The following is a 16,102-nucleotide window of genomic DNA, read 5'->3' on the forward strand; positions in this document are numbered from 1 at the left end:
TGACAGCTCTATGTCCATCTTACAGAAGAGGACAGTGGGGGCCAGGGAAGGGAGGCCAAGGGCTGCCACTCAGCTGCTGCGGGTGGCGGGGTCCGAGCCGAGCCCACCCAGTGCTGGGGAGCGGCCTGTCCTGCCCAGTCCTGGGGGTGGGCAGAAGGAGGGCCTTACCTGCTCTCACTGGAGTCGGGGGAAGGCCTGGCGGGCTGCTCCCACCTGTGCTGGGGGGAGGGCTTGCTGGGCATCTCCTGGGTGGCCCCAGGGCAGGCCACTTGGACCTGAGGGTCCCGGGAGTGGCCTCCGTCCTGCAGGCGGGTCCCTGCCCTGCCGTGTTGCACGGGCACTGACATCTGTTAGCGCTTAGGGAGCAGGAAGATTGACGCGGGCCTGCTGGGGCAGGGGTGGGGACCGAGGGCCGGGAAGGAGGCTTCGGAGACAAAGCAGAACCCCACCAACCCCAGCCCTCCCCAGGCCCCGCTTTGATGTGGTTTTCCCGTCCCAGAGCCTTATAAGGCATTGCGCCTGTGATTCTGGGCCTGGGCTGGTGCTGGCCGCACACCCAGTGCCCAGAGGAGCTGGCCTCTTCCTGGGGCCCAGCGTGGGGCAGAGCTTGGGCTCCGGGGGCCAGCAGAAGGGACAGTGCTGGGACTCAGAGGGGAGGCATGTCTACACTGTGTGGCCAGAGAGGCCACCAAGCCAGGCCCCTGGGCAGGAATCCTGGGCATCCAGGGAGGCTTTTAATCTGAACCTGGAGCAGAGGCTGAGGCTGACAGTCCCAGAGACCCAAGAGAAGGAGGCCTGTGGCCTGGGGGCCCGAGTGACAGTGAGTGGGTAAATCAGGGGCAGTCATGGCACGGTGAGGGTCCCATTCAGGCTTCTTGTACATGAATGCAGCAGTGAAGGGTACTGCTAGCTATGGGACCTTGGGAAAGTCACTTAACCTCTCTGTGCCTCTGTTTTATCTCTATAAAGTGAGCTTGATAATGGCAGTCCTTTGGAAGGCCTCAGTGATTGCCACGAGTGTTAAATACAAAGCACAGCAAGCAGCGTGCCAGGCAGGAGGGCACCGTGAGCTGCCTGGGCACCTGTGAGTCTCTCAGCTTTGCTCAGCCATTGGGTAACAACAGCAGAAGAGGAGGTGACCCTAGCATGGCTCTGTCCCACCCACGGCATAGGCGCTGGCTGAGTGCGTGCCCGTGGGACCTCCTGACTTCTTACTGCCACCCCAAGACCCTCGAGTGGGAAGGGGGTAGAGTCCCTTCACTGGGTGGCCTGGCTGGCGGGGGACAGAGCTGGCATTTGCATGGGGTCTGGCCGGCTCCTGCTGCATGCCCTCTGAGGCCAGCTCCCATGGCACCTGCTCACGGCCCAGGGGGGGTCTCCCCTCATCAGGCCCGGGGTAGTCGGAGTGCTTTTCTCTGGCCGTCCGTGAGGGCCTGAGCCCGTCTGTCCCTGTGCCCCACCTAGTCGGGCAGTGTGAATGTCGTCAGAGCCTCGTCTGGCCTCCTGGCCCTGGTAATGATCACAGCTCTCGTTTTACAACCCGCCAGTCACTCGCTCCGAGAGGTAGGAAAAGTGGGCTGCGGCGGTGGCCAGAGGAGCCCATTGAATACAGCAGGTGCTCAGCATGGAGATGCGCGGTGAGCACCGGCTGTTTGGATGTGGTGTGACTTTTCTCGGGTGCCCATTTCATAGACAAGTAGACTGAGGTCCAGGTGCACAGGAGGCCGTGGGGCCCCAGGATCCTGAGGGTCCAGAGCTGGCTCTGCAGCGCAGGTGGCCTCTGGGTCTGGTGGACCACAGACACTGCATGCCACAGACCCCGGCTCGTCCCCGCGTCTCAGCATCGGAGAGGGCTTCCTGCTGTTTGTGGGCTCTGCGCGCCTGCCAGGGGGCATTCACAGTGTCCTGCAGAGTCCGGTGCAGTTCAGGGGTGAGGGTGGCCTCCAGACTTGCTCTGCTTCCCCACTGAGAGCGCGGAGGCCTGGCCTCAGGGACGGGCTGCTGTGTAGCCTGCGGGCAGGGGTCGGCACAGGGGCCCCGCTGGTGCCTTGTTTGGGGTGGCCCTCGGAGGGGGCCAGTCAACGTCCATGGCACTGGCGGCTCTGCGGTGGTGTGGGAGGGCAGTGCGAGGTCAGCGCCGAGCCCCTGTCTGCAGAGGACCTCAGTGTGACGGGTCTGTGCTTGCCCTTGAGGATGGTCACCTGCCCTGTAAGAGGCGCTGCCCGCGGGCCCCCTGGGGAGGCGGCAGTGTGAAAGGCACGCGTTGGCTGGCTGCTGGGGTGCCCTGGCCATCTGACGGGGCCCGCTGTGTGCGCCCTGTCCTGTCACTGGCCCTCAGCCCCCGTCAGCTCTGGCTGTTAACCCAGCCCCGTCTGCAAGCCTGGGAGAGGGGGTGAGGAGTGTCGTGACAGCGAGCCGGCCAGGACTTGGGGAAGGAAGTCGCCTGGTTCTGAAGTCCACGGGGCACCCGGAGCCCGAGTGGCCACTTGGAGCAGCCCTTGAGGGGCGTGGGATGCCCTGGAATGTTGGAAAGGAGAACCGGCGGAGAAGACCGTCCCCCGCCACCAAGTGGGAGCTGCTGGTCTTGGAAACAAAGCGGTGGGAAGCGAGCATCTGGCAGCCAGCTGTGGCCCGACGGGCACCGCGCTGCGGCCCTGTGCGTGAGGCGGGCGCGAAGCTTCCCCTGGGCCTCAGAGGTGCGGGTCCCCGCAAGGAGAGGGTTTCTTCCTTTCTCTTTTTTCTTTTTACAGAGAAGCTAGTGACAGCTGCTGCCTTGGCCTTTTTATTGCTCGTCGTTTTGTGGGTTCAGGAAGCCCTGCCAGGGCATCCCTGGGGACGGGAGAGAGGGGGCAGGACACCTCCAGCCCCGTCTGTCCCCTGAGAGGACTGTTCCCCACAGAGCATTCCTGGGTATATGACTCTCATAGGATGCTTTTTTGGGGGGGCGGGGGTACCGGGGATGGAACTCAGGGGCACCCGACCACTGAGACACGTCCCCAGCCTGTTTTGTACTTTATTTAGAGACAGGATCTCCCTGAGTGGCTTTGTACCTCGCCATTGCTGAGGCTGGCTTTGAACTCACGATCCTCCTGCCTCAGCCTCCCGAGCCACTGGGATGACAGGCGTGTGCCACCGTGCCTGGCTCATACGATGCTTTTGAAAGGCAAAACCTCGCGGTCTGCACGGGCTGGGAGCCGGCAGTACACATCTGCACACGGAGGCTCCCAGTGCGAGAAGCACAGCCAAGGCCCTGATAAGTCCTGCAGCAAGGGGCCTCACGGAACTCTGTCTGACGCAGTCTGCTTTGATGGCAGAACTCCTCTTGGCAGAAGGCCAGTGAATACAGAGGCCAGTTTGACCAGCCCTGGCCTCACTTCTCCATATCTCCAGTCATCCTGCTGTGGTGGGCAGATAGATGGACAGGGCCTGAGTCTGTTGACATCCTGGACATTTCCCAGCCTGTGGACCAGAGAAACTCCCCTGGCCAGTCTGATAACCCCTGAGTGGCCGCCCGGTGAGGCTGGCCGGGGGGAGCCCTGCCACGTGGGCACCAGACCAGACCGGGTGGTGCCCGGGCCAGGCAGGCAGTGGGAAGATGTGGGTCGGTAGTACCTGGCGGCCAGCGAGGGCTGCTGCAACCTGGGTCCCGGATGTTTGCTGAGGGCTTTGGGTGCAGGATGGGGTGGGCGGATAGGGGTCCCCCGTAGAGCACTCCAGGCCCAGGGCCTGTTCACACCCACCGGGGCCTTGACCGTTGCGGAGGAAGGATCCAGAGTGAGGTCTGGTCCCATGGCCCTCGGGGTGGGGGCCGCCTTGGTGGGGTGGGGGACACTTGCCTGGCCCTGGCAGCTGGGGAGGGGACTTCCCTTCTGAGGGTCCTGGGTAGGGTCTCCTGGCTTCCTCCTCACTCCCGTCAGAGACCAGACCAGCCCCGGGGGCTCCTGCCGGCCCCCCACCTCCCTAACGCCCCGGCCTTTGTCTCCCCAGGAGCTCGTGGGCGAAGTGCTCAGAGACGCGCTCAGCGAGGAGGAGGAGGAGGAGGACTTCCGTCTAGAAGGTACTTGGCATCTGTGTGTGGCTCCTGCGGGAGAGGTGGGCAGGGGCCGGCGGCCGCCTCCGCCCCTGGAGGGCAGGGGGATGGGGATGTGCAGCCCTCCAGGGGTCCAAGCCCAGGGGGGAGCCCCAGCTTGCAGGGCCCGTCTGGCCTGCTCCCATCAACCCCAGGCCCTTGTGAGGTGTTAGTAGCAAGGCCTGGCCCCGTGGGACTGAGGCAGGACGTGGTCAGAGCCACACACAGCTGGTCACTTTGCCCAGTTCTTCCTGTGCATCACCCTGTGCACCTGGAATGTGTCACACACGCACCCACATGCACATGCACATGTGCAGCCAGCCTCTCTCCCTCCTCCCTCTCTCTCTCTCTCTGTCTCTCCCTTTTTTTTTCTTTTTTTTTGGGGGGAGGGTACCAGGGTTTGAACTCAGGGCACTTGACACTGAGCCACATCCCCAGCCCTGTTTTGTGTTTTATTTAGGGTCTCACTGAGTTGCTTAGGGCCTTGCTTTTTGCTGAGGCTGGCTTTGAACTCACGATCCTCCTGCCTCAGCCTCCCGAGCCACTGTAATTATGGGCGTGTACCCTGGCACCCAGTCCCACACTGTCCCTTTCTCCAAGAGAACTAGCATACTGTGGGGAGATGGAGACACCAGTGTGTGGGTCCCTGGCCACTGACACACAGATGTCACTTTGGCAAATGACGTCACCTTCCTGGCTTCTGTCTCCACGTTCATGGTGGGAACTAGGGCCTTGTCCCAGCGTGGTCACCGCTGACTTCCTGAGCTGAGAGCATTTGCTGAGTGGGACCGAGTTCCATTTTTTTTATTAAGAGAAGAGAGTGGCCGATGTGGGGGCGTCCAAGGACCCCGCTGGGGCCAAGGTGGGCAGCTGGCCGGCTGCAGAGCTGGGTGCTGGGTGCAGGAGGTCCCCAAGGATTTGCCTTGGGTCCTGAGGGCTTCGGGTAGGAGCAGCGAGAGCCATAAAGCTCTCTGGGGAGCCCCGGGCTGTGCGGGGTCAGGCCCTGTCTGTCCTGAGGGCTGTGGCCGGTGGAGACCCGGCTCCCTGGGTTTGCTGTGTCAAGAACGATTTCAGGAGTCACCAGGTGACACTGTCCCAAGCTGGAGCAGGCAGGGGATCAGGGGTCTGAACACCTTGCTCCTCTGTGAGCAGCCCCCGGGGGGAGCACAGAGCGCCAGGGTCCGAAAGCCCCGTCCAGGCTGCAGCGTGTGCCCGGGCGGTTGTCTGTGGCCTGGCTCTGGCGCTCGGGCCCGGGGGCTTCCAACCTCGTCTTTCCCTGGGTCCCCGAAGCCGCAGTGGCCCCGGGGCTCTGTGGAGAGAGGCTGGGATCAGGTGCCCGCAGGACGGCCGGGGAGTCAGGGGAGGGCTGCAGACAGCTGGCCCTGGGATCGAGGCCCCTGGCCCTGGTTACGTGGGTCCAGGCCTCGTTCCTTGGTCTGCTCGGTCACCCCTCGTGTGCGGTCTCACGGCCCCTGTGCGTGTCCTCCCCCTCGGCTGCCCCTACCAGCTGTGCACTCCCCACCCGGTCCCCCACTGGTCCAGGGCCCACCAGCCAGCACTCCGACCCCCGTCTGTCCGCTGGTCACCCTTCACCCCACCCTGTCCGTTCATCTAACGGCCACCGCCGCGGGTCCGCACCATCTGTGGACATCCATCCTTCAGACACCTTCCATTGTGACTGTCCTCTCTCTCGGTCTTCGCGCTGTCCCTGAGGGTTATTTTGTGGTTCGTTTGGGGTACCAGGCATTGAACCAGGGTGCTCAACCCCTGAGCCACATCCCGGCCCTTTTCTTATATTTCATTTCGAGACAGAGTCTCACTAAGTTGCTGAGGCTGGCCTTGAACTCCCGATCCTCCTGCCTCCGCCCCCAGAGCTGCTGGGATCACAGGGGTGGGCCCTGTGCCTGGCCTTCCTCGGTTTTTGAATTCCTGGTTAGAGCCCACCCCTGGGACTTTTTCACGTTGAGGTGCTGTCTGAAGTCAGGTGACTGATTTCCAAAGCGCTGTCCACCTGCGAGCAGACCAGATAAAGTGAGCCGTGGGCCGGCTCCCTCCCAGTTCAGGCCTGGCTGGCCTTGACCTCTGGGCAGGTCTCTCCCTCTCCGGCCTCCATGTTGTCCTCTGTGGCGTGGTGAGTGGATACGGGGAGCTGGACTCGATGGGCGCTCACCACTGTTCTGGGGATGCTGCTGACAGACATTGATTGGCAGGTGGGGGAAACGTGCGGGGTCTGGGGGGCCTGGTTCTACCAGGGGACCGTGGTGGGTTGGCAGCCCTCTCTCTGACCCGAGGCACACCAGTTGCACATCAGGCTCGGTAGCAGCCTGGGGCCTTTCCAGCCATTGGTGACATCCAGGCTTAGAGACACCGTGTCACCTGCCAGCCTCAGGTTCCCAGTTAGGGACGGGGCGCGGTTGGTGGGGCTATAGCTTCTCAGCCTCTTTCTTCAACAAAAGCTCGCGGGGACCCAGCGGCACCGGCTCCACAGGCTGCCGAGGCCCATGGCTGATGTGATCAGAGGCAGCCGGGACCTCCCTGTCGCCTGGTGCAGGTGCTGCTGAGGGGACGCGGCCTCTCGGGCAGGACAGCAGCTGGCCGCGAGAGGAACTGAGGTGGCAGGGGGAAGCAGAGCGAGCTGCGCTGTCATCTGGGGCAGTCACGCAATCCTCCCGAAATCAGGACCGCTGGCCGCGGTACTGCGGTACCGGGGTGACGGGGACTGTCCTGCTTCCCCGCAGGATGAGGTCGAGACGTTGGGGCACTCGCCGCAGCAGGCACATACAGCGGGGTTTATTGAAAAGGGGGACACAGACCTCTCCCGGGAGGGAGCCGGGGTCCTGGCTGGGGCCTGGGTGTCCCCAGAAGCCAGGTGTCCGGCCCTTTTCTGTGCCCCAGGCTTCCTTCCCCTTCTCCCTGTCCTTCCTGCTTAGGTGACAGGCCCGGGGATGCTGGGGGGTGGCCCACAGGTGGCACACAGGTGGCCAAGGGGAAGGGCAGGATGGAGCAGCCCAGGACAATTAATTAACAGCCCTGTGGCTCCCTGTCGGGGGGACCGGTCCTGGGACAAGTCACCATGGTGACGGGTTGGCGCAGGGGCAGGTTGGTGATAAGGGTGGAGGAGGGGCTCCGAGGGAGTTCGCATTTCAGTCCTTCAGGGGACAGTCCAGGCTCCAACTCGCGGGCCTCACTCCAAGTCGGCCTCCTGGGCCCGACCCGACGCTTTACCTCTCTGTGCCACCGCCGTCTCATTCCGGCTTCAGCAGGACTTAAAGTGACACGGCCACTAGTGAAGCTGGGACCAGGGCTGCTGTGGTTCCAGCAGGTGGTCACCTGGGCCTGTCCTTGGGTCCCCGAGGCCCTTTGGAAGGACCCGGGCGCGGTGACCATCTCTGGTTCTCCGGCCACCCTTAGTGTGGTGGCCGGGGATGGGGAGGTGGCCGAGGACTGCAGGCCCCTGCGTGGCCATCACCTGGCCGTCACCTGGGGCTGCAGGAGTCCTCGTGGGGTCCGTCCCTCTGTGCCCCTCGCTGGCCCAGGGAGAACCCGCTGAGCCCTGAAAGTCTCCTTTGTCTTCCTCTCGGCCAAGTTCACTGCCTCTTGGCGGCTGGAGAGCTGTTTAGGGGAGAGAAGGGCCATCTGAGGCATGAAGATGAAAAGAAGCCTTTGGGCCGTCCCGGGAGGGCGGCTGGGCCGTGGTTCTGTAAAGCCGCCTAATCCCGGGTCTCAGCCGCCTTAACCAGCCAGCTGGGAGCTGAGAGGAGATTAGGGCCAGCACAGAGCTGCCAAGCTCCTTTTGAACTCGGGGACTGAACAAAGTAAACATCAAAAGTCCCGGCTGCGGGGCCGGGGGCGAGGGAGACTGCGGGGCCCCGGAGGGAGCCCTCCTGGCCGACCCGCTGGGTCCCAGGGCGGGACAGGGGTGGCTCCTCCCCCCCCCCCCAGGGCCCCGCAGCTGGGCAGCAGCCAGGTGGTGGCAGCCCGTGGCTCGTGCCCCAAGGTGGAACTCGGGCAGCCTTCTGCAGACCCACGTCACCCCGTGTGGCCTGCGGGACTCTGTCCCCGGATGTCCCCCTGCTGGAGGGGCAGGCTCTCGCCAAGCTACCCGCCAGAAGGGAAAGACCATAAATGCTGTCTCCCTCTTCCTGGCCCCCCCTCTGCTGGGGGTCACTGGTGTCCCACCCCACCCGAGTGTCCATTCCTCGCGCCCTTGGAGTGCTCCATGGGAAGCTGGCCCTGGAGAACATGGCCTGCCTGCTGGACCCCCCAACAGGCCTGTCCTGGGCTCCCCGCTGCCCCACTGGCCTGGGCCTGAGTGTGGACATGGCAGCTGTGGGAGGGTCTCCTCTGGCCAAGGGCCGAGATCCCAAGGAGCTGCTTCTGCCCAGTAGGATAGAGCCCTGGGGGCTGAGGACCCTTCCAAAGCGCAGGACTGGCCCGGACGCTGCTCCTTGCTCATCTAGGAGGGGCATCTCTTGCCTTTATTCTGACTTTCTAGGGATTTCTAGGAACTGCCTTTGCCCCAGCTTGCTGCGTGATCTTGGGCAAGTCACTGAACTTCTCTGTGTTTCGGGTTCTCTGTGGGGTTCCCACTTCTGCTGTGGGTTGTTGTGAAGACGGGTGACTTACGTAACCCCTGAGAGCAGTCCTGGGATGGGGTAAGTGCCAGTCTGCAACGGGCTGTCGTGGTTGTCGTCTCATGGGTCCGGTTTTCTTGAAGAGCGTCCAGCCCGTGTTTATGACCATTTACCTCGTCCAGATGAAAGAAGGCCTGCTTTCAAAGCTCCTTTAATCCCATTAGGATCCCTGAATGCCTCCTTGTGCTCCTAGTATGTGGCGTGAAACTTGGCACGCTACGTAAGTGCTCAATAAATACTGGAAGAGCGCAAGTCAGCACCAGGAAGCACCGCCATCAGGGGACTTCCTCTCTGGTCCTCTGCCAGTCCGTCCAGTCTCCCAGGTGTGAGGGGTCAACTAGTGACCGAGCGGAGGAGCCCTGCAGAGACCCTTAGTCCCTTTCACTTAGGGACAAAAGTAGTTGAAGAATGGAGGCCCAGAGAGGGGAAGTAACCTGTTCAAGATCACAGAGCAGACTGAGACTGGACTTGAGGCCCCAACCCGTCCTCCTTTAGTATTTCCTGAGCACCTGCTATCACTGCGGGGCTCTGCTGTGAGTCCCTGGACCAGGCAGACCTGGGAGGGAGGTGGGCGTCAGAGCGAGCAGGTGAGTTTCCAACAGTGTTGCTCTGCCTGGTGGAGGGTGGAGGCAGCTGCGATGCGGAGGTCTGTAGGAGCCAGCCATGGGCCATGTGGGGGGCAGCAGCCAGTGTAAGGAGCCAGGCCCTGCGGCCCACAGGCACTGAGCGTGGTGGGGGGTCCCACGGGGGTCGAGGAGGGAAGGGCAGGGGCTGCAGATACGCCTTCTACTGTGCTTAAGAAACTAAGGGCCCTGGAGGCCGAGGCAGGAGGATTGTGAGTTCAAAGCCAGCGTCAGCGACTTAGCGAGCCCCTGGGGACCTCCAAGGTCCTGTTTCTAAATAAAATACCACAAGGGCTGGGGACGTGGCTCAGTGGCGGATCACCCTGGGTTCCATCCCAGGACCAAAAGAGAGAAGAAAGGAACTAAGGGGTGGAGGTCACTGTGGAGGTGGACTTCTGGTGGTGGCCGCAGGCCCTCTGTTTAGACGTGCTGGGTCCCGAGGCCTGGGCGCCATCTGGGTGGGGCCGCAGGGAGAGGGGGCTCCTCTCAGGAAGTGGCCGCAGGCCCTTCCACCGGCCCCTGGGGCTGGCCGCAGGCCCCTGTCGGGGAGGGTCCTCCCTGGGGTGCAGGCGGCCCCCCTCTGGCCTCCCTCCCTCCTCTGGGTCGGAGCCCACCCTGTGGGAGGGTCAGCAGCCCTGCCGTCCCCCCAGAAGTCGACCCAGAGAACAAGCGGACTTTGTGGCCAGCTGTTCCTGTTCTCCATAACAACGCGGCGTGGACGGTGGGAAGTGTGACTCCGCAGACACTGGGAGGGTCCGGGGTGGCCAGCAGCTCGGGAGATGGTAGAAGTGGGGTCTCAGCACACGTCCTGGCGGGAGGGCGGGCGGGAGGGGGGACACGATATGTTTAGCCCTAAGAGGCCCCTCCCGCCCGCCCCTCCCTCTGGAGCAGATGGCTGTGGGTCCAGAGGGGACGAGCCTCCCCAGGAGACAGAAAGCCAGAGTCCTCTTTGCTGGGCAGCGTCTCTCCCCCTGCATCCGAGTCCCCCGTCCAGTGACACTGTTCCTTCATCGTGGAGAAGCGCACGGCCCCGGGGGTGGGTTGGGAAAGACCCTGGGGACCTCTCTGGGCCACAGGAAGGGACAGATATGTGCTGGTGCCAGAGGCCGGAAACCGCCCTGGAGGGTCTGGGGGGCAGCCGGGGTTCCTGTCCGTCTCACCCAGGAGGCAGCGGCAGCTCTAGGGGACGGTGGTCGGGTCAGGAACCCTGGGAACTTCAGCTTTGGCTCATCAAGTGGGGTCCTCGGGGGCCGCTCTGGGGCAGGACGGCCTGGCTGGGCCCAGGGGCAGACCGCGTCGCTGACCCACGTGTGCACAGGCACACACACGTGTGCCACCCGTGCTCACTCCTGTCTCCACCATTCCTCCCTCTGCCCTCTCCTGAGCCGTCCACCTGCGGGGCTAGCTGAGGACTTCCCTGGAGGTCTGAGGGGGCAGCAGGGACTGCCCCCCGCCCCAGGGGCAGGCCGGTCCCCCCCTCTGGCTCCTCTCACTGAGTTCAGAGTCCGTCCTGTGCGGAAGGCCCTTGACCTACTCCATTGGCCTGCAGCACCTCCAGAGGCCCCAGTGTTGGCTGTGACAAAAGATGTGGCCACTCTGGCTCCCAGCTCTGGTCCCTCTGTCCTGCGAGCTCAGCTGCCTTAGGTAAAAGGTGTCTCCCAAGTCGCGGTGTATCGTGTTCGAATCCCGTGATCTCAGCGACTTGGGAGTCTGAGGAAGGAGGATTGCAAGTTTGAGGCCAACCTGGGTAACTTAGGGAGGCCCTGTCTCAAAAGATCAAAATAAAGAAGGACGGGCGAGGCAGAGGACGCTGCTGCAGCTCAGGGTTAGGGCACCGGGGTTCAGTTCCCAGTCACGTGCACACACACATGTACACACACACGCACACACACTTCATCCTCTAAATCTAAGTCAGGTGTCCCAGCCCGGCCTCCCTGAGCTCATTTCTAGGAGCCGTGTCCCCCCAAGGCCACCTGCGTAGGAGACGCCTGCGGAGTCACAACAGAAGAACAGGGTCCTGACTGATCTGGGATAGAACAGCTGATTTCAAAATGTCACAAAAGCATCCAGTCAGGCACATGCCGGGGCCAGGGCAAGGGAGGGACCCAGCTTCCTGCTTCACCCCAGCCTTGACCTGGGGCCACACAGGGCCATCAGGATGGGTGGTGGGTGCTGGGCGCAGCCCTGCTGGGAGTGGGCGGCCCTCCCCCCGTGCAGGGGTCCAGGGGGTGGGCGGCTCAGCTGGGCAGGGCAGAGGCAGATGCTGTTACTGGGAGAAGAAGAAAGGCCACCAGACAGGCGGGAACAGGTGTCCACTGCTGTCGTGTGACAGGAGAACCAGGGGCCAGAGAGTCAGGAGCCTGCTGGGATCGTAGCCTGATTCTACTGTGTGCTGTGGCTTCGTTTGGATATTGGTGACGATGATGACGACGATGGTGGTGGCCGTGGTGGTGATGGTGACGGTGGTGCCTCTGAATGGGGCCCTTCCCCCAGCCCAGGGGGGCTGCACAGAGCCCTGAGGGTGGAAGGAAAGGGTGCTCGGCAGGGGTGGTCGCGGAGCTGGGGACGGTCAGAAAGCCATTCCAGCCCGTGCGGGGACTCCTCTCAGGACAAAGGGAGCCCCCGAAGGTTGTCATCGGGAAGTGGCTGCATCTGTTTTGCTTCTCGAAGTTTAGTTTCCACTTTCGTAAAGTACAAAGAGTAGCACCCTCTGCACGAGGTCAGACAGAGTCACCTGCAGAGCTCGGTGCCACCTGCCCATGCGTGTGACTGCGTCAAAACCAGGTCTGGGTCTCCCACCCCAGGAGAGCCCAGTGCAGATCATGCAGGGAGCCGTTGGCCGGAGCGCACCCGCGGGGGCTCTCTTCTTCCTGGCAGCAGGTCGACCCCTAATGATATTTGGCTGATATTAAACCCCTCTGCCCTCCCTGTGACAGCTGCAGCTGGAGGGACAGGGACCCAGAAACGTCCTGGCCGGCCACCCTGAGACGGAAATGTTCGCAGCAGATAATCTGAATGTGGGCCGTTGTCAGCAGGACCGTGGACCGTTAGGGCGCATGTCCCCACTGCTAGCCCGTCCTGCCAGGTAGCCGTGCCTTGAAAGACGCCCACCGGGCACTGGACACGGTGACCATCTCTGCGCCTCCCTTAGTGGGGCCCACTGAGTCCTAACTGTGGTTCAGATCGTCCCTTTTTTTTTCAAAGTTGACCGTCAGCCGGGCTTTGCTGGATGGGGTTGAGATAAGCTGGCGTTGGCGGATAGTGTCCCGAGTCTGGATTTCTGCCTAATGCGGCCGCCTCCTTTCCCACGTCCCCACGCGCCCTGCAGAATTCCTGGCCTGTTGGTCGGGTCGCCAACCTCACGCATTGCTATGCGGAGGGTTTGGCGCCGTCCGGCGAGCCGTGTGTGGCAGAATCTCTGCCCCATGCACCTGCGGGCAACCCCGGGGCAGTAGCCAGCCAGGCCCCGGCTCCCCCAAAACGTGCGCTCTGGCTGCGCAGCCCTCGGAAGCTCCCAGAAAGACCGCGAAGACTCACCGTGACGCTGCACAGAGGCAGACACGCCCCACGGGCTCCAGATGCATTGGTCCCGATTATTATTAGAGGCTGGTCCTCCTCAGACACCTGCCTGCCATCTGTGGAGAAATGTCACAATCGAGCCTGACAAATCTGTGGTGTCTGACATGTCAACGGTGCCTCCTGGGGTGGCGCAGTGCCTACCTGCCCCTCAGTTGCCTCCCAGTGACCCCAAGTGACCCCAAACCACAGGGAGACAGCCCCGAGGTGTGCTGGGTGGCGGGGGAGGGTGGGGCCGCGAGGGACAGGTCTGTTTCCTTTCGCAGCCCTTGTCCCACCCCCGCTGTCTGGGGGCACCCGTCCTCAGCAGCTCTGGCTGGGTGGGCTGTGCTGACCTGCTCCCTGGGTCACTGCTGTTTGCCAGGGTAAACAGTCCCCAGAAAGTGACCATGAGGCTCTCCCAGCATGCAGTCCCAGATGGGCCTCGGTGCCCCCCACTGGGCCCAAGGGGACAGGGGCTGGAGTACAGACTGTGGTCAAAGTCACCACATTCAGGTGTCTCCTCTCTTTCTTCCTCCTCCTCCTCCTCCCCCTTTTTTTTAAACTGGGGGAGGGGAGAGGGGAGAGACTGTCTTTGATCTCAGTGGAGGAAAAAAGTCTGTTCTGTTCAGGCTTTTGGCTAACACAACAAACAGTGTTTAAAATTTAACTTTGCTTAATTAATTAGTGATTCTGTTTAATGCTGTCTGATCTCCCTCCAAAAGGTATTCTGAAGCTTGAGAAGGGAACATCAAAGCGAGCTGGGTGAAGATGGTCAAGTAATGCATTTAATCTGGCAGTTGTTGGGGGTGGAGAGCAGCCAGGTTGGGAGCTAATGTGGGAGAGGATTGTCATTTGGTAAACACAGAGCGGACTCCTTGTGGCTGGGGCTGTGGTGGAAGGAAGGATAGGGAGCAGCTTCCAAAGAGAAAGAGCTCCACAAACTGTCCCCAGACTCACTGGGGCTGAGAATCAGTTTTAAGAAAGCAAAAAAGGGGGGATCCAACATGGCCGCCGGCGAGGAAGCAGCGATTCCAATGTCTCCACATTAACGGGATCAGAAAGACCCATTGGAACAGCGGCAGTCTACCTACTGAGGAACTTCTAGCAAAATTCCGTTAAGAGGGGACCTGCTGGGAATTGGTAGGTTTATTAGAAGTGTCAGTTTGTCCCAGACAAGTGGATCTTGGCCGGCCACGCGGGCACGGAGGTCCAGTCCTATAGCCACCAGCCGCTTCTGCAAGCGGCAGGCGGCCCAGAGCGGCGCGGCGTGGCCCGCCCGAACCGGCAGAGGGCACCCGCCATCCTGCCGTCCCGGGGAGGCCCTGCTCTCGCTCTGCAAACAGCCACCACGCCTGCCAGGCTCTTAGCCACGTGGCCGCAGCTGCCCGGCTCTATAGGCGGCCCCCCGGCGGGTGCAGAAGTCCAATCCCGCGGCCACCAGCTGTTTCTGCAAGCGGCCGGCGGCCCGGAGCGGCGCGGCACGGCCCGCCCGAACCGGCAGACGGCACCCGCCAGCCCGGCCCTCCCGGGAGGCCCCGCTCTCACTCATTGAACGGCCACCCGCCCGCCTGGATCTTAGCCACGCAGCCGCAGCTGCCCGGCTCTACAGGCAGCCCCCGGCGGCCCGGCGCAGTGAGAAGTGTCCCCGCCGGGCCCAGCAGACAGCCCGTGCCCTCCCGGCCCTACTAACAGCCCCGCCCACCCGGCGAACGGCTCTCCCCCGAGACAGCGTGAAGGGAATCTAACCAACCCTTTACGAAATAGCGAACTGGGAACTAAAACCAGATTGTGTCAGACCAGAGACAAGCCAGTTCCACCCCTCCCTTCGGACACTCCGGCAAGGAGCCAGGGGCCCGCCATAGCAGAGAGGGGAAGTCACCAAAGTTCGGCCAAAGAGATTCCTTCCCAGCGGAATCTACTTTAACAGGAGTGTGACTCCCACCCACACCAGATACAAACAACCGGGAAACTTCAAAATCTCTCCGTGGGCGTGACCGTAAGGGCCAAAGGACTCTCGACCCCCAACTCCCCCTACTGCCAGTGACGAGGGCGTGACTGTAGGGGCAGAGGGAAGCAGAGAAGACTCCCCACCCCCAACTCCCCCAACCACGAACTGAGAGGGTGTGACGGTAGGGGCGGAGGGAAACAGAGGACACTCCAGACCCCCAACTCCTCCTACCGCCAGCAGTGTGGTTGTGACTGTAGGGGCTGAGGGAAGTAGAGGGGATCCTCGACCCCCAACTCCTATTACCACCAGCAGCGACACCAATGGTCTTAGCTGCCAGATTCCGAAGGTGTGCCCACCAAAGGGGTCCGGAAAAATTAAACAATTGACTCCCAGACCACAGCTCCACAGCACTGGGGCTTAGATGAATGACAGAGAGAGTGCTCAGTAGTTAGGGAAATAGAGCACTCGGTGGGGCAGAAAGTGTCACCAAATCCTTGGGGAACTGCCTCCGGTGAGCAGGACCTGGCTGGCTGGCAGCAGGAAGGGGAGGAGGGGCCGTAGAAGTGAAACGGCCCTGGAACAACAGGATTGAGAGACTCCCAGGAACCGCCTTACAGGGATTGCTGTTGACACATTGAGGGCAAAACTCAGCCCGGAGGGCACAGCTTTGCCTACGGGAAGAGAAGAAAATGGATCTCTAAGACCTAATTTTATTTCCTATTTCATTTTAACTTTTTCTCTCCCTTTTCCCTCTCTCTCTCCCCTTCCAGGTTTTACTGCTCTTTCCATTCTCCTCTATGCTATCTATCTCCCTCTCCTTCTTTCTTTTCAAGAGCACCTACCTTCTCCTTCCCCCCAACTTTCATCCCAAGCATTACGTCCTCCATTTCGCGTAACTGTCTAAATGCAAATAGGTGTGCGCCCTCCCCCCGCGCCTGCAAGGTAGCTGGACCTGCAACCCACCAGCAGGTCAGGCCCAGCAACCTGGGAGTGGCAGAGCTGCCCCCACGCGCCTGCAAGGTAGGCGCACCTGCTACCAACCAGCAGAACAGGCCAAGCGGCCTGCGGAGGGGCAGAGCTGCCCCCTCCCCCCGCGCCAGCAAGGTAGGCGGAACTGTGACCACCAACAGAACAGACTCGGTGGCCTGCGGAGGGGCAGAGCTGCCAACCACGCCTGTAAAGTAGGCGGACCTGCGACCCACCAGCAGAATAGGCCCAGCAACCCGCGGAGGGGCAGAGTAGCCCCACGAGCCTGCAAGGTAGACGGACC

The 16,102-nt window shown here is 62.2% G+C and overlaps 1 protein-coding gene across 1 annotated transcript in view; it reads left to right on the top strand.

Moving 5' to 3' along the window:
• NKD1 (NKD inhibitor of WNT signaling pathway 1) overlaps window positions 1-16,102 on the top strand; it is an 88,903-nt gene that overhangs the window by 48,993 nt on the left and 23,808 nt on the right. Inside the window, exon 4 of the mRNA XM_081273520.1 lies at window positions 3,988-4,057. Coding sequence (XP_081129646.1) covers window positions 3,988-4,057 — 70 coding nt within the window. The remainder of the gene's footprint in view (window positions 1-3,987; window positions 4,058-16,102) is intronic.

The sequence above is a fragment of the Spermophilus citellus genome, assembly GCF_964194105.1.
Source record: "Spermophilus citellus genome assembly, chromosome: 18".
NCBI lineage: Eukaryota > Metazoa > Chordata > Mammalia > Rodentia > Sciuridae > Spermophilus > Spermophilus citellus.